At 32.3% G+C, this 24,922-nt stretch overlaps 1 protein-coding gene across 1 annotated transcript in view; it reads left to right on the plus strand.

Moving 5' to 3' along the window:
- The window catches only part of ChT (choline transporter), a 41,240-nt gene that overhangs the window by 11,747 nt on the left and 4,571 nt on the right, over nucleotides 1-24,922 (plus strand). Inside the window, exons 5-8 of the mRNA XM_088262277.1 lie at nucleotides 6,805-6,934; nucleotides 12,493-12,679; nucleotides 14,463-14,597; nucleotides 15,484-15,750. Coding sequence (XP_088118403.1) covers nucleotides 6,805-6,934; nucleotides 12,493-12,679; nucleotides 14,463-14,597; nucleotides 15,484-15,750 — 719 coding nt within the window. The remainder of the gene's footprint in view (nucleotides 1-6,804; nucleotides 6,935-12,492; nucleotides 12,680-14,462; nucleotides 14,598-15,483; nucleotides 15,751-24,922) is intronic.

Here is a 24,922-nt window from a genome sequence, read left to right on the forward strand (position 1 = left end):
TGGACACACTCAAAATGTTGTAAATAAATTATCTGGTCAAATTATAAGCTCAATAATAAAAATGAAAATGGCATTTTCTGGCGTTTCTCATGTGCGTGATTATAATCCAGGATTCGGATCTCACATACTAATATAAGAGTTTCTGCTTAGTAAAAAGCTTCTTTACATCTCACCAATAGATGTCTCTAGTGAAGTTCTAGTGATTCATGAACAAGGTTTCTAAATTGGTTCATATATATAGAACTTCCAAGAATTTGAGTAGTGTGGTTGTCAATAATGGGTAGAATTGGTGAATGTTACACGTGTGTAAAGTGATCACTTAAACCAGCCTATGACGGTCGTAAGCCCCGTAAATGCCCAGACTTCCATATTCTTCTTCATCTTTGATGAGATGTCAAAAAATAATATGAAAATAACTCCTGTAATTGGAGAAAATCCAGATTTTGTGAACAAGTATTTGGACACACTCAAAATGTTGTAAACCTTATTTATAATGTAAGAAAATTTTCTCGCAGGGAAGCACCCTTGAGGTAGTATTTTAATGGCGCTACCCAATTTGCTTTATTTTGCTAAAAAACGGGAACCAAAAATACTTCTTTTTTTGTTTAAATTAATACATAATATAAAAATATGGAAGAGCCATTTCAATATAAGAGTAGGTTCATAGTGACAAAAACATGGTTGGACACTTTAATTCAGATTGTAAAACTTTTCAAATTATGAACCAAACTTATTTATAGAACCTTGTCTCAGTTGTTACGTTGTCCTATATAATATTAATGTGTAAATCTGATTCGTTATTCCATCAAGAGTAGCAAACATTTGCCGTCAGGAAATTCACGTGAAGGAAGGTAGCTCTAAATGGGATTGGAACTTTCAGCGTGGAAGGGGTTTATCGGAAAAGTTTTCAGTTTTCTCGGGAAAGAGATTTTTCACTCTTGACGGAAAGCTCTCGGAGATTTTTCTTCCAAAAAGGAAAAAGACATCTTTCGGAACTCTTAAACGTGAAAAATGAAGACACATCTTGTCGTAAACCGAAAAAAATATCTTATACATGTTTTACAAGCGATGTAAGGATATTTTATCGTTAAGGGAAAACTACGAAAGGATTTTGATGAAATCGGGTTACACAAAAGCTATTAAATAAATTAATTTTTATTTTTATTTCATTATGTAAATTTATCATTTTTTTTCGTTTTCTGTTCAAATCGAATAGTGTTTAGAGCTCTGAAGCATTATTGTTAAATTTGTAAATGAAAATGGTCACTTGAGTTAATTATAAAATAAAATAATAAATAAATTTTAAATTACCGACAGTTAATAAAAATATTAAAATCACTAGAAATGGAGTCCAGGGTTACATCACAGACAAAAATATGTTTTTTAAAAGGTGAAAATTATTAATAAAGTTACATGTGAAATAGTAGTAAAATAATTCATTATCTTGAATTTCAGATAACCGGTTTACAAATTCCAAAATCTTTAAAAAAAATGTGCAGGGCATCGATTACATACGGAATTGAGGTTTTTAGTAGATGAAAATTAACCGTAAAGATATATGTAACTTTTTTTTTATTTAATCCCAAATTTTGGACAGCTAGCTTATGAACTCTAAAATTATAAGACATTTAAGACATTTAAGTCCAAGGCATAGGTAACATATGGAAGTCGCTCGAAATTTCTAAGTAAAAAGTTATATATAAAATAAAAATTAAAAAGTAATAAATTATTTATAACCGGTTAAAAATTCGAAAATCAATGAAAATTATTGTCCAAATAGTCCATGGCATCGGCGATATACAAAAGAAGATTAAAATTGTTTGTAATGTTATATTTAAAATTATTGACAATTTGTCGGGTTGTGGTCCCGTGGTTAGTGACGCGGACTCTTAAGAGTTTTTCGGTTCGAACCCACTCCACAATTTCATACCTATTTCTAATAATGAGCCGCTAAGACTCACATAAATAGTATGAAATTGAAATATTTGTGTAAATAATAAAAAAAAACACAAATATGACTCTTTAAAAGAAAGGCAAATATTGATAAAAATAAAAACCAAGATGTAGGTTCTAAAGTTATCTATACTACGTAATAAACTCATTAAATATTATTTATTGTAACTGCAGACAGTTGTTAGAAGTCCATATTGAATTGTTGGGTAATATATCCAAAATAAAACAAGGTTTTTGTTGGATTGAATTCCACATTTATTTATGTATCTCTTGATACGTGACGCGTTTCGTCTTCTTAGGACATTATCAAACACATATATTTGATAAATGATTGAAACACATGTGTTTGATAATGTCCTAAGAAGATGAAACGCGTCACGTATTAAGATATACATAATGATTAAAGAAAACACTTCGTTTTTTACCACTTGATTTTTATTATAGACTACATGTTTTAGAAGTTAAACTTCCATCATTTAGGTCTGTATAATAATGTTATTATACAGACCTGAATGATGGAAGTTTAACTTCTGAAACATGTAGTCTATAATAAAACTCAAGTGGTAAAAAACGAAGTGTTTTCTTTAATCATTGTAACATGTCTTACCACAAAGTTAATGCTGAAACAATAAATAAAAGATATACATAAATAAATGTAGAATTCAATCCAACAAAAACCTTGTTTTATTTTGGATATATTACCCAACAATTCATTAAATATTCCCAAAAATCGAATCACAGGTGTTAAAGATGTCTAAACTTCGTAGATATAACTAATAAATAACCTAAAATAAAAATAAATCTTCATAAATTCACTTATTAAAATGGTTTTAAATTAAATTAAGTATTATTTTCATATTTTTAAAAAAAATATCCCTTATTTCACACCACCCGGTAACAGGTATGTTTTATGGATTACATTTTGATTTTTCCGTCGGAAAAATTAATTCGATGGTTACGATTGAAGGCGTCACTCGCACATAAACATTCCCCAAACAATTTTGTTACCTGAATCGTTAATTGGATTTTCCTCTACGCCTTTATGAATACCGAATTTATGTACTAAAAAAGGTTGAATACCCTTTGTCAGTACTATTGTGCGCGTGGAAGAGTTGTTTGAATAGGGGGCTGATTAATCACAGCCGCAATACATTATTTAAGGGTAGAGTAGGCTTTTGTGATGCAACGAATACTCTCACATTTTTTATTTATTTTACGTTTTATTATGCATAAAGTAAGCAAGAAAAGAGGTACGCGTTCGAATTTTTCTTTTACACCTTTTAGTCTATGTCAAACTATGTCAAATTAGGGCAATGTATAACTATTACTATGTCAATTTAGGGCAATGTGTAACTATTACCATGTCAAATTAGGGCAATGTATAACTATTACTATGTCAAATTAGGGCAATGTATAACTATCACTATGTCAAATAAGAGCAATGTATAACTATTACCATGTCAAATTAGGTCAATGTATAATTATTACTTTGTCAAATTAGGGCAATGTGATGAATTATTGACTATCGACCAATTATTGACAGAGTAAAAATTAATGAAAGAAAATTATAATTTTTTTATCGTCTCATATCAAAAGCGTTTTAATCAATACGAATCACTTAAGTATAAAAAATAATAAAATTCAAGTTACGTTACGATTTTAAAAATAAATAAATTAAAGAGTCATAGTGGAAGTGTCTTCAATCAAATTCTTTTTTGAATATTTTATTGTTATCTACCTAACTAACTTATCATCACGCCACTTTTCCGCAGGGTTAGGCAGAGAGAATAGAGCGTCACACTAATCTCTGCAAACAATCTTCGCCTCTCTACATCCATGTATCTCATCAAACATACCCACCGATTATTTATATCCGATTAAATCCGATTATATCCGAATTTTCCCATTTCCCCAAACCATCTCAGCACACCTTTCTTAATTTTATCGATAATGCTCATCTCGACCTTGCATTCTATCCTTGTATGACCATTTGAACATCTATCATACATTATTTTGCCACACATTCATCTGGGGGATCGCATTTTGATTGAATTAAGTCTACTTTTATCCTTCGTTTGTCGACTCCGTAATTCATTTCTTTCATCAGGATTGGATCAAGGACTCCATTTTGCACTGCCAGTTTAGTTTTCGCTAGTAATAATTAATTGTTAATAATAATTGGTTGGAAGCACAAAAGTGAAAAGCGTTTAATTAAATTAAATTTGAAAAAAGTTCTATGATACCAGTTAATAAATGTCACATATCGCTCACTCCTTTCAAGAACGTCATATAAATCAAAAAACTTTATTTTTCAGTAGAACGTTTTTAAAGTTTAAAAATATAATACAATGTATTAAAAATAAATATCAAGCCACTTATTAAACTTTTTACTGTGCAACAGATCTTTTTAGGTAAAACTTGAAGGTTTTTTCTCCATTTGAAAAATATTTTGTATATTTAAAAAAATTATTAAACAATACATTTTCTTCAAAATGCAAAAACTACACTTTCTACCCTTTAGCGGGTAAATATTAAATTAAAAATATGCCGCTTTCGCTGGGATATAGTACGTTTTCTGGGCATTCCGAAAACATGCACAACTGAAAATTTACAATTTTTGATTTATGACGTTCTTGAAAGGAGTGAGCGATATACGAACGTCGTTTGAAATTATCCCTTAGTAAGATGCACTGCAAAGGTCAAAACACATACAATATTAAATAAGGAAGGTATAATCGATATTCCTCTAAAAGTACATTCCATACAAGGCTACTGTAAGAATAATTTAGTATAAGTACAATTTATGCTTAAAGCTAGCTTTATATGGTTTAACTTTACTTTAATTATTTTAAATGAATAATTATTTATTTTGTGAAGTAAAGAAAATATAAAAACATCTTCGAAACAACAGTGGGATTGAAAAAATTAAAAATGCTAAGTGATACACTGCCAAGAAGCAGGCTGTCTACCATGATCAATTTTGTTTTAGGTGTATTTAGCATTCTAGAACGGTTCTTTGGTTATTTTCGCCGTGGATCAGAGTACCTCGTATAAGCTCTCTAGAATAGTTCTTTCTATCTCGTAAAAGTACCCTAGGACGGATTCTTAGTTCTTTTCGCCGTGGATCACAGTATTTCCATCTTGCATAAGCACTCTAAATTAGTTTCATAGTTATATTTTTCGTGGTTCAAAGTATTCCCGTCTCGTAAAAGCATTCTAGAATAGCCCCTTCCTTATTTTCGCCATGGATCATAGTATTTTCATCTTTTATAAACACTCCAGAACAGTTCCTTAGTAATTTTTGCGTGATTCAGAGTATTTCTACTTTTTTTTTGGACGGACAGAGTATTTCTACTGTGGTTTAGAGTATTCTCATCCCGTAAAAGCATTTTAGAACGGTTTCTAAATTATTTTCGCCGAGCTCGGAGTATTTTCATCTTATGTAAGCACTCTAGATTCCCTATTTTGCGTTCAGTAATTCATAAAGCCAAGCGAAAATAGCTGAATTAGGGAAATGAATTGAACAGGAATATCTGGAGTCGATATTAGATTCAAAATACCTCTAGTTTTGAAGTTTTGCGCGTGGTTAATAAGTCAAGAGTTGGATCAATAGATGCCGGTTGTATTGTAAATGGTACAACCGCTTTGAAGGCATTTCTCGAAGTAATTTGTAGTCAGACAAACATAATTTATAAGAACATAACTCGCAAAGAAGAAATCACTTTACAAAAAGACAAATTGTCTTTCATAAAAATGATATTTTTATCTATTTTATATTTGCAAATGATTACGTCGATAAAAAAATATTAATGCTGAAAATAATTAGTGATTTATCAAATTAGTAAAAAAATCACGGTGATAATTTATTTTTTTATTTTTTATTATTTCAAACTAGCTGTACCCAGTCACACGTTGCTGTGGCTCAGTCTAGTTAATGGAGAATAAAGAAAATAGGAAGCACATAATTCTAATGTGTATTGCTGTTAAGAGAAATGTGTTCAACGAATGGCGAAGCCATTTCAGTAAAAAAGCTGAATTTAAAATAAGCATGCTTTTTACCTATCACTGGCAACATGAAACGTTGTGTCAAAAATTCAAAGCAATCGATGAATATATTTAACAGCTTAAACACTTATTTTTTTTTTCATTAATGTTTTCCGTAGATACTTTGTGGTAGGTACATTTATAAACATCTTAATAAAATGAATTAACTTTGTTTTCACCACTTTTTGGATTAATACAATTCAACCTGCCGGTTTCTACAATACATTCTCATCATCAGGGTTTATTTTAAATAAAAAAACATTAAAAACATTAAAATACTTTCACCAAAAACTTCCACACACTCCATAAAAACATTGAACATTTAGGATTTTTATGGAGTGTATGAAAGTTTTTGGTGAAAGTATTTAAATGTTTTTAATATTTTTTATTTTAAATAAACCCTGATGATTACAATGTATTGCGAAACTGGTAGGCTGAATTGTATTAGTAAAAAAGTGGTGAAAACAAAGTTAATTAATTATTATAAAGACATACATTTTTATTTATTAAAGAAAATATAATATGTGAGTTTTGATGATATATATACATATGTATACACAAATATCTCAATTCAATACCTTTTTTTTAAATTTTAAAATAGGAATGGGCATCAGACCTGAAGCCTCTGACTCAAAGTTCACGACACTAACCACGGGACAAAAATCTGACATTCGTTCTTTATCTCAAATTTTAAAGTCAGTAAATTGGGGACAGAGATTACTTTCGCTCCCTTGTCAAATGAAATATTGATTTTAAGTCAAGTTATGCATTCTACGGTCATAATAAATAAGTTTATTTTGTTCCCAGGTATACTTCCAGCGAGTGTTGTCCAGCAAGACAGCTGGTCGTGCCCAGATTTTGTCCTACGTGGCCGCCTTTGGCTGCATCCTCATGGCAATCCCACCAGTTCTCATCGGAGCCATCGCTAAAGCTACTCGTAAGTATCTTCATCATATTTGTTTCACCAATTTATATATGTTTCATCAAATCATATTTATTTCATCAAATCATGTTTATTTCATCAAATCATATTTATTTCATCAAATCATATTTATTTCATCGAATCATATTTATTTCATCAAATCATATTTATTTATTCAAACCATATTTATTTCATCAAATCATATTTATTTCATCAAATCATATTTATTTCATCAAACAATATTTATTTCATCAATTCGTATTTATTTCATCAAAGGAAATAAACAGACTCCCATATTCTTCTTCATCTATGTTGAGATGTTAAATTGCAAAAGAAAAACACTTGATTTTTTTCCACTTGAGTAAGAGAGTTTTTTTTAAACTCTGGAGTTAGTGGTAAATAAACAAAGTTTTTTTACAATTTCATCATATCTGTCATTTAGTAAATACCGAAACAATAAAAAAAATCATATTCAAGTTATCAATTCATAATTATTACATCAAATCATACACATTTCATTAAATCATTTAAATTTTACCATATTTCATTGAATCATATTTATATTATCAAATAACTTATATAAATACTCGAAAAATCGAGAAACTGTTTTCATAACATTTTGCCCTAACCCTGTAAAATAAATTAAAGCCTTTCACCATATTATAACAACTTTAACCCTTTCAATATTAAATTTTCTAAACTGCTTAACAAGTTTCGTATTTTCTTAATGAGTGGGAAGAATCTACTAAAAACAGTGTTTGGAATATATTTTTGTTGCAAAGAGGTTCCCAACGTGTTTCTGAGCTTGAGGAAAGTTGTGGCGGTTTAATGTTGGTTCAAATTGGTTCTTTTATGGTTGCTATAAACGCGGAGCACACAAGTTTGCCAGTAAAACGACATGTGATATGCATACGTTACTATATAAATTCGTAAATATAATCACTACCAAAATGTGATACGTAGGTACGATCTAAAACTCTTGAATCAAACAAAGTTTCTGTTAGATTTAGGCAATGAAAACATTGTATGGCGCCATCTGTGGGCGTCGAATGTAAGCAAGCAGAGGTGCGCAAGAGAGCGGCGCAGAGCGAATAAGAGGATCTACGACAGTGGTCGGTCGATTAGAAAAACACGTATATTGTTATTAAATAAACTCAATTAAAAGTTAATCTTTGTTCTCTTTGCATCCTTCCCTATTCCCGTCAATAGGTTATGGGCCCAGGTCGCGATTGATGTGCGGATTGCAAAGATTTTCGTGGATTTAAAAAAAAAAAATTGAGGTTAGCCGGCATTGTGGTCGGAAGAAAAACGCGGGTGTCGCGGTCGTTTTGAGTTTGTGTGTGAATTACGCGTGGTCGAGAGTAAAGACTTATTCGAAATGGAGGAAACTCACGCTACTCATAGTGTAAAGGCAGTGAAGATTACCAGCGAGAACTGGAATCTTTGGAAATTTCAAACGAAAGTGGCGCTAAAGGCCAAGGGTGTATTTGATGTAGTGGACGGTGCGTTTGAGAAGCCAAGGCAGGGCAGTGCGTCAGTTGACTATGAGAAGAAGGCGAAGGAATGGCAAACGTGCGACAATAAGGCGCAGGGCATCATTGTCGATAGGATGGATGAATCCAGCATGGCTCACATTATAACATGTGACACAGCCAAAGAAATGTGGAGGAAATTGCAGGTCGTGTTCGAAAGAAAGTCGGAGCTGAGTCTCCATCTACTGCAACAAAAATTTTATAATTTTAAATTTCATGAGACGGACAAGATGGTAGATTTTATTACAAATTTAAATACGATTACCAACAACTTAGAACAGGCTGGAGAACCAGTTGCAGAAAGCATGATTATAACTAAAATTTTAATGTCACTACCCGAGAAATTTAGACACTTCGTATCAGCATGGGACTCGGTGCCTAAGGAATCGCAGGAGCTAGATGCACTAACATCCAGATTATTAATAGAAGAGGACAGAAATATTGCAAGCATGCAAGGTAGTAAAGGGGAAAAACGTGCAGACATAGTTGCGTTTGCGGCAAAAAGCAAAATAAAATGTTTTAGTTGTGGAAATTTCGGACACTTTAAGAGTGAGTGTAAATTTAGAGGCGGAGGAGGTGCAAGACCTGCAGGGAACGGGGTACAAAGGTGTCACTACTGTGGTATTCCAGGGCATCAAATAAGATACTGTAGAATAAGGTTGAATAAACAAAATTCAGAACCCAGACAGCCGGAGGAGACCAAAGAAACAAATGCATTTATCAATGTGCCCGAGGCATTTGTAGCGACGCAGCGGGAAACAAACTGGTATTTAGACAGCGGTGCAAGTGAGCACATGTGTAACACGAGAGAAGCATTCAAAAGACTTGACAGCTTAGGCAGTTCAAGAAGCGTAAAAGTTGGTGATGGAACAAGCTTAGAGATTGAGGGAATTGGAAAAGTAGAATTGGAGGCATTCAACGGAAAATACTGGATTAAGACAGAAATCGATAACGTGTTATATGTACCTCGACTAAAGGTAAATCTATTTTCACTGGGCGCTGTTCTAGATAAAGGATTCACGTTCGAATCCAATAAGTATGAATGCAAAATAATGCAAGGAAAACGTGTGGCGACGGTAGCAATCAGAGAAGAAAAACTATATAAATTACAATTTCGATACATCTCATCATATGCAAATTTCGCTACCGCAACGTTGAAAGAATGGCACGAAAAGTTGGGGCACCAGAACATTAAGCATGTAAAAGAAGTGTTGAATGTAAATAATGTATCGTATGAAAATGATCCGAACTTCTTTTGCGAAGCCTGCATACAAGGTAAGCAGCACAAATTGCCTTTTAACAACAGTATAAGTAAAACATTGCGTACGGGAGAATTGATCCACGCCGATGTATGCGGTCCGATGGAAGAATTTTCGGTAGGCGGTTCAAGATATTTTCTTCTCATGAAGGATGACTACTCAAGGTTTCGCAAGGTATATTTTTTGAAAAACAAATACGAAGTTAAAGAAAACATTGATCACTTTATTAAGAGAGCAAAATTCGAATGTGGAAATGAAATTAATACCTTGAGGTCAGATAACGGATTAGAATTTATTAACACTGAAGTGAGAACATTGCTTAATAAATATGGGATTAAGCACGAAAAGACAGTACCGTATACGCCTGAACAAAATGGAAAAGCGGAAAGAGAAATGAGAACGATAGTTGAAGCTGCAAGAACACTGCTAAGTGCTAGAAAATTACCGAAAATTTTGTGGGCAGAGGCGGTAAATGCAAGCGTCTATGTAATAAATCGAACAGGCCCAAGTACACACAAAGGAGTAACACCTTTCGAGTTATGGTTTCAAAAGAGTTTTAAACTCGATCATTTTCAAATTTTTGGCATCGATGCATACGTCCACATCCCCAAGGAAAAGAGATTAAAGTGGGATGAGAAAAGCACAAAAGGAATATTTGTGGGATATGACGAGAATACAAAGGGGTACAGGATATTTTGTCCTTCAACTAATAGCGTGATCCTCGCTAGAGACGTGATATTCAACGAGAGCAATGAGGAAGAACCAAAACTTCAAGAGATTCGAGCAACAATCGACGCAGGTGACATTGCAGAAGAAGAAGAAACAACTGTTGACAACATTACTGATGATGAAGACAATGAAGACGAGGAGCAAGGACAAACGGAAGGGGCAGAAGTCAACAAAAGACGAAGACAGCAACCCAGTTGGCTACGCGATTATGTGACCTACTTCACATCCGAGAGATTTGACATCGAACCAACAACATTTCAAGAAGCCATCGACGGAGTCAATGCAACGCACTGGAAGGCAGCAATGGAAGAGGAACTTGCAACAATAAAGAAAAATAACGTGTGGACTGTTTTAAATAAACTTCCAAGTGATAAGTGCGCGATTGATTCAAAGTGGGTTTTTAAAATTAAGACAAATAGTGAAGGCGAGAAACAATTTAAAGCGCGTATTGTGGCGCGAGGTTTTATGCAGAATAGTGATGAGTTGGGCGAAATTTATGCACCGGTCGCGAGATTAGAGACTTTTAGAATTTTTATGTGTGTGACAAATAAGTTCAAACTAGAGGTACAACAGTTGGATGTAAAAGGCGCATTTTTGTACGGTAAAATAGAAGAAGAAGTTTTCATGTGGTTACCAGAACAACCGGAAAATCCTGACAAACAAATTGTAAAATTAAACAAATCCTTATACGGTCTAAAAAAGTCACCAAAATATTGGTATGAGGAGTTAAATTCTGTATTACTAGAACAGATGTTTGTGCGTTCTAAAAACGATTATTGTTTGTACATTTACACGAAATGTGAGGTTAAAACTTACTTACTAGTGTATGTTGACGATATTCTTATAGCAGGAAATGATGTGAAACACGTTGTTAAAATTAAGAACGAATTAAAGAGTAAATTCGAGATTCAAGACTTGGGTAAGGTGAATTATTATCTGGGAATTAGAGTAAGCCGTAATTAAATTTAGAAAAAAAATACTAGAAAAATTCAAGATGAGTGACTGTAATGAAGTAGCAACATGCCGTGACTCGGATATAATTTTTGAAAATCTAATAAGAGAAAATTCGGAGAGTGCAGAGATTGAGCGATGTTTAGTAGTATGCGAGTGTTTATTGTTGTTTTTTGTAGGGATTTTTCATTGAGGGGGGGTGTTAGATTTAGGCAATGAAAACATTGTATGGCGCCATCTGTGGGCGTCGAATGTAAGCAAGCAGAGGTGCGCAAGAGAGCGGCGCAGAGCGAATAAGAGGATCTACGACAGTGGTCGGTCGATTAGAAAAACACGTATATTGTTATTAAATAAACTCAATTAAAAGTTAATCTTTGTTCTCTTTGCATCCTTCCCTATTCCCGTCAATAGTTTCGATTAAATAATTCAAATAAATATAAAGAAATACATAATATTCCTTAAATTGAAAACCAAGATGGCGACGTTACCTCAGTTTTGAGAAGTGTCGTTTCTTTGTTTAACTGAGCAACACGAGTATTTTGAATAAACTATTGTAATTTAAAACTTTTATTAATATTATTTTTAACTCTTAACATGTGAATTTGAGAATAAAAGAAAAACTCCGATATAAAAATGTGATAAATTTCTGAACATGTGGTTTACGAAGAGAATTTGTAACTTACCATGCGAAATTGTTTCCGTGTTAGTTTTTATGATGGGAGCGTCTGTTTCGTATATTTTGGTGGAATAATTTACAAAAAAATTATAAAATTTTTTTAAAATATGTTTTTATGTAAACCCTTTATACATATAATATGCAATATCAATGAAGAATAAAAGATGGCCATAGGAATATACATGTAAATATGTACAATACACACATCGCCTACAATCTTTCCTTCATAACTAATTGGATTTTTTAAAAAACGGAAATAATAACAGATTCTCCCCAACGTTAAACAAAAATATCTACTTTAATTCATTTACATTCAACTTCGAAGCCCTACTTCTTCACTCATTACGTCAGGTTATTAAAACAACTCATACCAGCCTTAAAACATTTTGTATAAAGAAACCAGGTTATATTTAATATTTTTTACAGCTTGGAACGAGACAGCCTACAAGGGACCTTACCCGCTGACCCAAGACGAGACCTCCATGATCCTGCCTATGGTGCTTCAATACCTCACACCCGATTTCGTCTCCTTCTTTGGGCTCGGTGCAGTGTCCGCCGCTGTCATGTCATCCGCCGACTCCAGCGTCTTGAGTGCTTCGTCTATGTTTGCCAGGTTCGTTAGAAACAAAGAAAATCAAATAGTTATAAAATTTCAATAAAAAAATTAAGCACTTGTATAAGACCACTATTTGAGCTCATTCATGTAAACCTGATTAGTTTCGAGAACTTCAGATGTTCTCATCAAAACGTGAAAATACAAACTTGTTTTATTTTTACCTTTAAATCATCGTGTTATTACATATCAAGAGATAATTCATACATTTTCTACGAAAATGTTAGTACTGTATACAATCACTAACCAAGATTTTTGTCTACGGTCTCTTCGTCAGGACAATCACTACATTGGCATGCAAACAATGCTACATGTTATTGCCATAATACTTTTTCACACGTTTTTAATTGACCAGAGGAGCAAAATACACTATAACAACAGCACCTATCAGCACGTAACAGCACGTATAATAACATGCACTAAAAGCCCAGGTCTAACATACACTAAGGATGCTAGTCAAATAGACGTTAAATGATTTGTTAATAAATTTCCTTTAATTTTTTATACTGTGTGCCATAAATTTTATGGCAGCCTCTCATTGTACATTTTTACAAATTAAATATTGAAAGCGATTACAAACAATATAATGAACCATTTGAATGAGGAAAGGGTTAAAAATGTACGATGAGATGCCATAAAGTATGAAAAGTGGAAGGCTTCATTAGAAAAATATTTAATGATTGAGTACTAAATTTATGAGATAACATGACGATTTAAATATCAAAATAAAATAACTTTGTATTTTCACCTGTTGATGATAATATCCGTAGTTCTCAAAACTAATCTTGTTTACATTAATTATTTAAAAAAAGTTGTCTTATACAACTGTTTTATTTTTATATTCAATTTGAAAATTATTGTCAAATTTAAATAATATTTATTTTATTCATTTGAAATAACATGATTTAAAAGAAAAAAAAAGTTTGTATTACTTTGTATTTTCACTTGTTGGTGATGATATCCGTAGTTGTCGAAACAAAAAGTAGTATTATACAAGTTTTTTATTTTTATATTCAATTTGAAAAATATTGTCACATTAATTTTTATTTATTTGAAATAACATGATATAAAAGAATAAAAATAAGTTTTTATTTTCGAATGTTAATGAAAACATCTGCAGTTCTTAAAACTAGTCGTAATTACATTAATAAATAAATAAAAAAACTGGTCTCATACAAGCAGAGGAAGACCGAGAAAAACATGGCACGATCAGGTATGAATAATAAATACTTGAATGTGGTTAGGTTAGGAGTCGTAACAATCGGCGGGTATGTATGAGGAGATGCATGAACGTGGAAGAGGCGAAGAATGTTTGCAAGGACAGAGTGGAGTGGCGCTCTATTCTCTCTGCCTAATCCTGCGGAGAAGCGGCGTGATGGTTAGTTAGTTAGTTAGTTAGTCTCATACAAGTGTTTTATTTTCGTATTTCAATCATTATGTTATTCCACTTAATCAGAGGTTCCCAAACTCTTTTATCTCGTAGACCCCTTGCCTTACCTGATATTGATTTTTATCAAATTCATTAACTTCAAATGTATTTTTGACAGCCGGTATATGTAGTGTTACTTACTCACTTTGAACTACACATGTTAGGTTTTAAACATTTATATTTTAAATTCAAATTAAAACATAGACCCCTTGCAAGTTGTCATAGACCCCTGGGGGTCTATATAGACCACTTTGGGAATCACTGCACTAAATGAATGCCAAATCGATACATATAAAAACAGATAAAAAATATCGGATACCATTTTACATTATTTACCATTTTCTTCTTCCATAGGAACGTGTACAAGTTGATTTTCCGGCAACGTGCATCCGAGATGGAAATTATTTGGGTCATGCGAGTGGCCATCTTGATTGTTGGTGCTTTGTCTACCATCATGGCCCTTACAATTCCATCCATCTATGGTCTTTGGTAAGTAGTATTTTCATATCATAATCATCTATTTTAAATTCGAAACTATTTTCTTCCACGGGTTTTATATTTAAATCCGAAGATGAAAGCATTTGCAGCTTCCGAAATTAGTATTTAATATATAATATTCAAGTGGTAAAAAACTAATGAATAATTTTATCATGTCTTATCACAAAGTGAATGCCGAAACAGTAAATAACATACAGTAAATCCCCCTGTAACGTTGAGATAGATAGGTTACGCGTTATCGGAGAGAACGTTATAGGGATTTTATTCTTTAATTTGTATTATTACATTTTAACCAAAAGGAAATGAATTAAATGAGTTATTATTAAATAAAATACAATCTAAAAACATTTATCCCCAATAACGTTCTCTCGGATATAGCTGTACCTATCTCAACGTTAAAAAAGGGTTTACTGTATTTGGTTTTTGTCCGCCTCCGTAATGTAATGGTCAACACGCTCGGCTACCGTTCTGGAGGTACCGGGTTCGATTCCCAGGGGGGCGGGATCAAAAAATATTTGTGATTTTTTCTCTCCAAAATTAATTCAATATTACCCAGGACTGGTACCTAAAGTAGAGGGCTGATCACCTTTCCTTCATGTGTTAACAATCAAGACAATACTGCGTTTATATGATGCAATGCCCTATGCACCATTGAGTGCGGATAAAGGTTTTTGTGAAGAAAATAGTTGACAAAAAAAACTAAAAGGAAATGACTTAAATGAGTCATTATTAAATTTTAATACAATCTAAAAACATTTACTCCCTAGAACGTTCTCTCGTATAACGCTGTACCTATCTCAACCTTATAGGGGAGTTTACTTTAGTTTTTGGTATGTACCTACAAAATATGACACTAATTAAGATAATTTTCTCACAGGTCCATGTGCTCCGACCTCGTATACGTGATCCTCTTCCCTCAACTGCTGATGGTGGTCCATTTCAAGCATCACTGCAACACGTACGGGTCCCTGAGCGCCTACATCGTGGCGCTGTTCATCCGACTCACGGGCGGAGAAGACCTGCTGGGACTGCCTCCGCTCATCAAGTACCCCGGCTGGGACGGCAAGAGGCAGCTGTTCCCCTTCAGGACCATGGCTATGATGGTGTCTCTCTTCACTCTGGCGTTCGTCTCCTGGCTGACTAAGTAAGTCATTTAGCTGTTTTAATATTTTGTATATTCAATGCATTGGACAAGAGCCAAAAAATCTGGTCCAACGGCTCAGGGATGAAACACGCAAAGGAACTGATCATAGGGTACTCGTGGAAATTCACCACAGAAGCTCTAAAGCTTAGCATAAAACAAATAAGGATCCTAACCAGGACTTTGACAGGACACTGCAGACTGAGGAAACACATGACAAAAATCTCACTTCATGACACCCCAGTATGCAGATTTTGTATGGAGGATGACGAAACGCCAATCCACATTCTTCACAATTGTGATGCACTCGCTCATAAACGAAGTCACTTCCTTGGAGGACCTCTACTGGACTCCGAGAAGGTGAAGCTCCTACCACCAAGACAGGTCGTGAGTTACATGACTCATGTAGGTCTTGGCAGTGAGCTGTAATACAAAGGGAGGTCACAATAGACCTAATATGGTTGCAGTGACATAAGGGATGCAAGATCCCTTGACCTCAAAAAAAAATTCCAATGCGTTTTTGACTTTGTGGTAGTACCTACCCACCCTTCTTTCTAAACGTAATTCTAGAATTACAGTCATGAATTTTTTAAGCATAAATATTTTTATTATTATAAAGTTTGTAAATAAAAATAGTCCGCCTCCGTAGTGTAATGGTCGGCACGCTCGGCTACCGTTCTAGAGGTCCCGGGTTCAATTCCCAGGGGGGGTAAAATAAATATAAGTGATTCTTTCAGTGTAATATTTATTCAATATTACCCTGGACTGGTACCTGAAGCGGAGGGCTGATCACTTTTCCTTCATGTGTAAACGATCAAAATAACACTGCGTTTATATGAAGCAGTGCCCTATGCACCACTGGGGTGCGGATAAGGGGTTTATTGTTATTATTAAATAAAAATAACACTAAAAAAGAGAAATATTTGGGTTTTTATTATTTAAATAAACACATTAATTTCGTACTATTTCTGTGAGGGTAAGCGGCTCATCATTAGAAATACGCATCAAATTGTGGTAGAGTGGGTTTGAGCCGAGAAACTCTGACTCAAGAATCTGCAACACTAACCACGGGACCACAATCCGACATCTCTTACTGGGTGACTGCCAAATAATAAATAAAATAAAACTATATGCTTTTGTAATAAAACTCTCTCCTTATCATTCATCGTTCACTTTGTGTAATACCACTGAAAACGTTACATCATGACTACCGGTTTCGGAATAACGATAGGTCAAATAATGTAGACTACATTTGTCCTGTTGATGTAATTGTTAATTCGAAACCAGGAGTCGTGAAGTAGAGTTTTTAAGTGGTATTACACAAAGTGAACGATGAATGATAAATATAAAGAATATTATTTCATTAATTGATTCTTTGTGATTGTGAAAGTTTTACTTAGTAAACACCACTATTTCTTAAAATCTACTATGACACGTGTTGATGCATTACGCATTACGATGCGGATCGATCTTTTTAGAATAAATCTTGATTGAAAAAAAAAATCATAAAAAACGGTGTAATAAGAAAAAAAATTAAATGCGTCTAATTGTACCTGGGTTTTAAAAGTTGAAAAAAGAAAATTAAGTTGCTATTTATCAAATACTGGGCCATAAATATTCAATTTTTTATCGCAAATCAAGCTATTTTAATCTTATGACTGATTTTGTAAAGAGTTCTGCGCTTCCAGTCGTAGCCTCTAATGCATAGCAAACGATTTAATTTTAAACCCAACTTCTTGATGCAGATAAGCAATGCATTTAAGCCTACTTTATATTCGCAAGCACGTCTTGCAATAACAATTTACCTGATGCAGCGAACTGCATGAGAATTGCATTCAAAGAAATAATAAAACCGAGTGATTCATTGCATGGACTCTTGGATGCAGTATTTCAAAATAAGTATAAACAAGTTATTGTATTATAAACTAGGTGTAACTGAATTTGCAACGCGTTGCTGTGAATCAGTGTGGTCAAATGGAAATGAAAGTTCATAAAAAATACAAATTTCCAATGTTAATAATTTTATAATGAAATTTAACAATGCATTTAAAATTCTATGAAACAAGAATACAATCATATACTATGAAACCATAATTATATATATATATATATATATATATATATATATATATATATATATATATATATATATATATATATATATATATATATATATATATATACATATATATTTTTTTTTTCACTTTTATTTTATGTGAACAGTGACTTGGTTTCGTCGTTACCTACTTAATCAGACTGGTCTAACAAACATGCAATCTTACATACATTTCATGAAGGCTCTGCTTATATTTTTTTGTTGTTGCTAAGTTCAACCATAAATGGTGTTGAAGAAGCAGTATATGCAAGATGTTTTGAATCGAAGAATAATTATAACTTCCGAAATTTGAGTAGTATAGGTAGTGAGAGAAGGTTGTCAAGCATGGATAGAAAGCTGAATATTACTCGTGTTTAATGTGATCACTTGACCAGCCTATGACATATTGTAAGCAATGACAATGCCCAGACTTCGTTTTCACTTAGGTTGATTTATTGATTATATTTATTTCATGATCCTTACAAATTTTGTTTTTCATTACACATTCATAACTACAGTGTAATTTTTTTTTCTTCGTATTGCATATTTTTTTTATCTTCAAAATTAAACCGAATTGAATGCTTAAATACTCATACAACGTCGACAATTCTTGGTGAACATTACACAAGTATATAAAGTGATCAGATCAAATGCCTGGTCGTAAGCTCTGTAATGCGCAGACATCCATCTTTTTTCGTTTCTTTTTCTTCTTCCTTTTAATGGCTTTTTCCCCCTCTTGAGTGTTCTAGCCAGTGTCGAGTTATTCTTCTTTCGTTTAAAACGTACACATTTTGAAATAATCATTTATTTATAATAATTATTACGTTTACCCAAATTTATATTAAAACAATCTTCCACAAAGTGAATAATCTAATAATGTCTAATAAAAAATTAACATCTATTATTTATTTACACTTTTTAATCAATGCATAATATATTATTTATTGATTCGGCATTAACTTTGTGGAATGATATTTAATTTTGTTTTAATTTTTACCAGAAGATAAAAATATCTGTATGTTTTCGAAACTAGTCGTATATATAAATAAAACTCATTAAGTGGTATATTAAAGTGTTAAATTAAAAAAAATACATAATATCGTCATTGTATGTATTAACCGATAACTTGAAGTTTCAATATAATTTTTAATCAGATAATTATTTAATGTCAATATTAATTTGTCAGTGAGAAAGTGACATAATACTCTTCACCTTAAATAAGTGCTATGATATTTGGAGAAAGCTACGCACAATTTTTACATAACAAATAATGGCTCTTACTTAATTAGTTTCAACGAAATGTCACAAAGTGTGCTACATCCTAAAAGTCATTTGATTGACTGCCTCAAAATAAAAACTCACATTTTTCAAGCATAGAGACCTACATATATGTATTATTTAGTGATTTGCCATTGACTTTGCGGTATAACATGATGGTTTAAACATAAAAATACAATTGAATATAATCACTTTTGAGTTTATTAATGTAAACACAACTACTTCCAAGAACATTTGTAATTCTCGAAAGTAGTGGTGTTTACATTAATAAACTAAAAGTGTTTTTTAACACAAAAACTTACAATTTAAACATTTTTTTCAATCAATATCAACTGTCAAACAACACAAGCGTTTGTACTTGTCGAATTTGTAAAATGTCTAAAAATTGTGCAAAAATTTAGATTAATTTTTAATTAAAAAGAATAGAACGCCACACCAATCTGACTTTAAAAACAACTTTCGCCTCTTCCACATTCATGCATCTGTTATACATGCCCGGGTTTCAAGTATTTGAAATACTTGACCATATCAAGCTTTCCTCGATTAATCGTTCTCTCAATACTAAATTCAATTAGTAATGTCTTCATCGTCATCGCGAGAGAAAATTGTCTAAATTCCAAAAAAAATAAAAGCTATTCTAGTATTCGTCGTCTACCGCTAATATAAGACAGAATATTTAAGTTTTGTACTGACATTTCTTGGTGGAACTGCATTTTGTATAATTAAACAACAAGTACACAGTTTTTCCATATTCATTTTATTTGAACTTTTATTTAATTGGTCAAATGAAAAAAAACTGTTTATTTGTTTAATTATAAGGGATAGGAATAATATTTTCAATATTATTAATACTTAAAGCATTTACTTTGTGGTTAGTCATTTTTAATTGTTTTTTTTGTTTTTCATAAAAATGTTAAAAATATTAGTAAATAACCACTCACCGAGATTTTATGTCTACCGGTTTCGAGACGTACCGGTCTCTTCGTCAGGACAATTGAGTGTGCAAATGGTGCTATGGTGGTGAAGGGTGGTATTGTTTGCATGCTGTGGTAGTGATTGTCCTGACGAAGAGACGGGTACGTCTCGAAACCGGTATACATAAAAATATCGGTGAGTGGTTATATACTTATATTATTAACATTTTTGTTAAAAAAAAATAAGGATAGGAATAGATTATTGTGAATACCATTCTTTATATCGACATGTTCAATATCTTTTTAGACGGCTTTTACTTCAAAGAGAGAGAGTAAACAGCATAAGCTCCAAATAGTTAGGTGATGACTGACTGTGGTTAGCCAAAAACTTTTTGAAAAGACATTGTATAATATCAAATTGACATCGACAAAAAAAGATAGATAAGTCAGTCGTTTGAAATTCTCCAAACAATTCAACCCTATTCAATTCCTCTAGCATTCATTCCAAAAAGGTTTGAGAATAATATTATATCATATTAAAGTTTCGTGTACATTTCCCCAGAGACCTTTGAGCAGATTCTGCCTGAAGCTAAGTTCCTATACAACTTAGGTCCGCTTTTATCTGTTGTAAAATAATGTTTATCCGCTTATGCGGACATTTTACGATATGTACAGTTATATATCGAGTTACAATGAAACAACAATAAATAATGTAGACACTAGAATTTAATTATTAATGTTCCCTTTCAAAAATGACAATGGATACTTTTACGTACATTTAGTATGTTTTGAAGCGACAATGTTTTTAGACAAGTATACAAAACCATTGATGTTCCACCCTTGGAGTATTTTTCGTTTGATTTTTTGTCGTTTTTTGTATTAATTTTGTGTAATGCCTTGTCATTGACACGTCATAACTATATATATTATTTAGAATGATCGCCGCATTGGTATTAATTTACGAGGGCTGTTCAATTAATACGTAGACCGACGTCATAAAACAAAATGAACTTTATTGACATCTCAACATAGATGAAGAAGAATATGGAAGTCTGGGCATTTACGGGACTAACGACCATCATAGGCTGGTTCTATGGCGGTCGTAAACAGTGATCGAGTGTTTGACCATAAACTCACGAGTTCTGAAACTGGATTAGGCTGGAGTGTTTTTGTTTTATCAGCTTTAGAACATTCAGGTTTTAGAACTTGTGATTTTTTGGCCAAACACAAGATCAATGTTCTTCTCCCCCCACCCTTTTCACCCGATCTCGCTTTTGCTTACTTATTTCTGTTCCCCAAACTCAAAAGGCCTTTGAACGAAGAAAATTTGAGACGATTTTCGAGATGAAGACAAACGCGAAGAAGGAGACGAAGAACATCACAAAAGAAGCGCTTCAGGACTGTTGCCAAAAGTGCAAACACCGCTGGAATAATTGTATGCGTCGGGAGATGACTACTTTGAAGGGAACTCATACATGTAACTTCTAAATAACGTACATTATATACAACACTCTCCTTATCATTCATCGTTCACCTTGTGTAACACAAAAACATGTTTGTATTACACAAAGTGATCGATGAACGTAAAAGAGAGTGTTATATTACCTTACCACAAAGTTAACAATGCTTTTAATACACAAAATAAAGTACTTTATGTTTTATGACGTCAGTCTACGTATTAATTGAACAAGCCAAGTATTATAAAGCCAGTTTTGTCGATCACGTAAATAGGACATTTCTTACGAAAATATCCGTTTAATTGATCGCCCAATCAGCGCCGGTGATCAATTTAAAATATTCAAGTATCTAAGTTACCATTGTGTTCCACCCACACTATTAACTAAGGCCTTATTCGGACAATCACGAACTGTGATTACAGGCCACATAAAATAGGATTCCTACTGAAAATTCAGTTTCGCAATAACAATGACTGAATTTTGCTATTGCGTACCTGAATTCCATAGTACAATGTAGCTAATCCTGATAACGTTTACTTTTAACTTACCGACAATTTGGTTTTTGACTTGATGAAGAAACACATAGAAATATACGGGGCAGTGGCGTGCACAGAGTTTTTAATCAGTAAGGATAAGGTATAGTAGGCACTGGTCGTGTTCTATATGCAATGCGAGTTATTTAGTGTAGGCACTGCTTATTTTTTTTGTCTATATATAATGCACGCGTCTGATACAGGTTGCACTTAAAAATGCATTCTCTCACACGAATGGGCAGCAAAACGATAAGCATTATCGATAAAATTAAGAAAGGTGTTTTAAGACGGTTGGGGCATGTGAATCGAATAAGTGAAGGAAGAACAGTAAAACAAATTTACGAAACGAATGTGATTGGTAATAGAAGCAGAGGAATACCGAGGAAAACTTGCAATCATTAAGTATTTCAAATACTTGAAGGTGGTCAGATCAGGAGTCCAATAGGAGAATAATACGGCGGTAGACGAAAAATGCGTTTAGTGATTTTCTTTTCTATAAAATTTAGCCAATTTTCTCTCATGATAAGTATGAAGACGTAATTAATTGGATTTAGTTTTAGGATTACGATAAATAGAGGAAAATTTGGCATTATCTAGTTTTTCAAATACTTGAAAGTGGTCAGATCAGGAGTCGGAATAATTGGCGGGCATGTATGAAGAGATGCACGAGTGTGGTAGAGGCGAAGATTGTTTGCAAAGACAGATTGGTGGAGAAGCGGCGTGATGGTAAGTTTATAAGTAAGTTTAGTTTTTGGAGTATGATAAGGGTCGTATTTTAACTTATTTGTTTTATTTTTATTTTTACGTATTTAGACGCATGTATATGTATAATGTCTGTCGTTGGAGGGTTAATATTTTGTAAACACCAAACATTTTACAAACTGCTCACAAATTCGCTACTGAATACATTTAAGTATTTTTAGAAGGAATTTATGATAAAGCGTCTTTTGATCTACGCCACATTAATAATTCATGGGACACTCCACATTTATGGCAGCGGAATATTATTCAAGAGATCAAGATGTGGAAAAAGGGCACGTAACTAAACTAAATATTGGATGCCTCAAAAAAAACGCTTCTAAGAAACTCGTTTTGATTAAAAAATATAAGTGATTATTTTGTTATTATTACTGGATGGTTAAAACCAAGTAAATGTATTATTATATCAACCTACGATTGATAAAACAATAATTTGTAAATGGTTTAACCCTTAATTGCATAATTTTTAAAATTTAATATAGTAACAGAAAAATCTATAGTACATATCTTACTCTAAACATTAGAGGAAAAACAAATAGTAAAGAATGATTTTTTTTTAGAAAGAAATATCAAGAAAAATATTTGTGTATCAAATTTGCAACAACATGCAATGATTATCCTTTTGAGATATTGACATATGTTTTAACACTAGCTTTTGGCTATGTAACAAATTTGATTCACGATGCAGCGAAGGGTTAATTTGTAGAATAAAATGATGATTTAAACGTAAAAAAATAATAAAACACTTGTGTAATACCATTTTTGAGTTTAAAATGCATAAATTTGTAGATATATCATATATTTAAATTTAAAAATAAATGTTATGTTTACTGTAAGAAAATGTAAGTGAACATATAAACGGTGTAAATGAAGTATAAAAAATAATTTGTATTATTTGTAATGTAAGGTAACTAAAGAAATTGCAAAAAAATGTTATAAAACAAAAACGACACAGTTTTTTTAAACTTTTATTTTATTTGACCAGTGATCGTGTTTCATCGTTCCCATCATCGTTAGATGAGTGGAAGGCTAAATAAAATTGTATAATGTATACATAATAAGGTAATTGAAAACCTACATAGTTTTCCGACAAATTTGTGAGAAAATTTATATAAAATCATGCTTTTCCATCCCTGCTTTGATTTTGTATTTAACATAGATTTTAGTCTAGCCTCCCATCAGTCTGATGATGTTGGTAACGATGAAATTTGGTAACTGATTAAATAAAATAAAAGTTGAAAAACCTGTATATTTGTTGTTGTTTTTTTTAATTTTAAATATATAAAATCCAGTTACACCAAGAAAAATCAGTACAAAATATACACCAGTTTGTAAATTTATCTGTTGAGAAGAACATCTGTAGTTCTCGAAACTAGTCATTTTAACATTGAAAAACTCAAAATCGGCAAACTAAACAATGTGTTTAGTTGTGAAAGTTAAGTTATATGAGTCTCTTCTTTGTTCTTTTTTACAATTTAGATTTTTTTATGTAAGTGATTTACGAATACTGATTTTATTATATACTGATTTGAAATCGGTATCATGAAATCATTCAATATGTCGCCTTTTTTGTACTTATAGAAATCAAATATTTGTGGGCAAATGAAGATCTATTTTTTGGATATCTCTCGAATTAGAATCAAGAAAATTTTAGAAAATTTCTTTGGTCTTTCGAATTATTATTCTCAACTAGAAGAAAGTTAGCCTACCGCTGATCGAATGACTAATTAATGATACCTGTTCAGCTTAAAGGTTTCTTTGATCATTCAATTTCACGAACATTAGAATAAATTGCTTGAATTATTGAGAATGCTTATAATTGGGTCTTTATTAAGAAGTAAACTTTGTGAAAATTTGTATAATTATTAGCTAATTTATTCATTTGACGAACGAATGAATCTGGCATCAAAAGGTTATTAGATAATAGATTAGATACAAAATAATCATTTTTAACATTTTTTAATATACGAGTTTCTGCTTAATAAAAAGCTTCTTTACATCTCACCAATAGATGTCTCTAGTGAAGTTCTAGTGATTCATGAACAAGGTTTCTAAATTGGTTCATATATATAGAACTTCCAAGAATTTGAATAGTGTGGTTGTCAATAATGGGTAGAATTGGTGAATGTTACACGTGTG

This window comes from Brachycentrus maculatus, unplaced genomic scaffold, assembly GCF_059751285.1.
Source record: "Brachycentrus maculatus isolate JH-2025_06_01 unplaced genomic scaffold, ASM5975128v1 h1tg000176l, whole genome shotgun sequence".
NCBI lineage: Eukaryota > Metazoa > Arthropoda > Insecta > Trichoptera > Brachycentridae > Brachycentrus > Brachycentrus maculatus.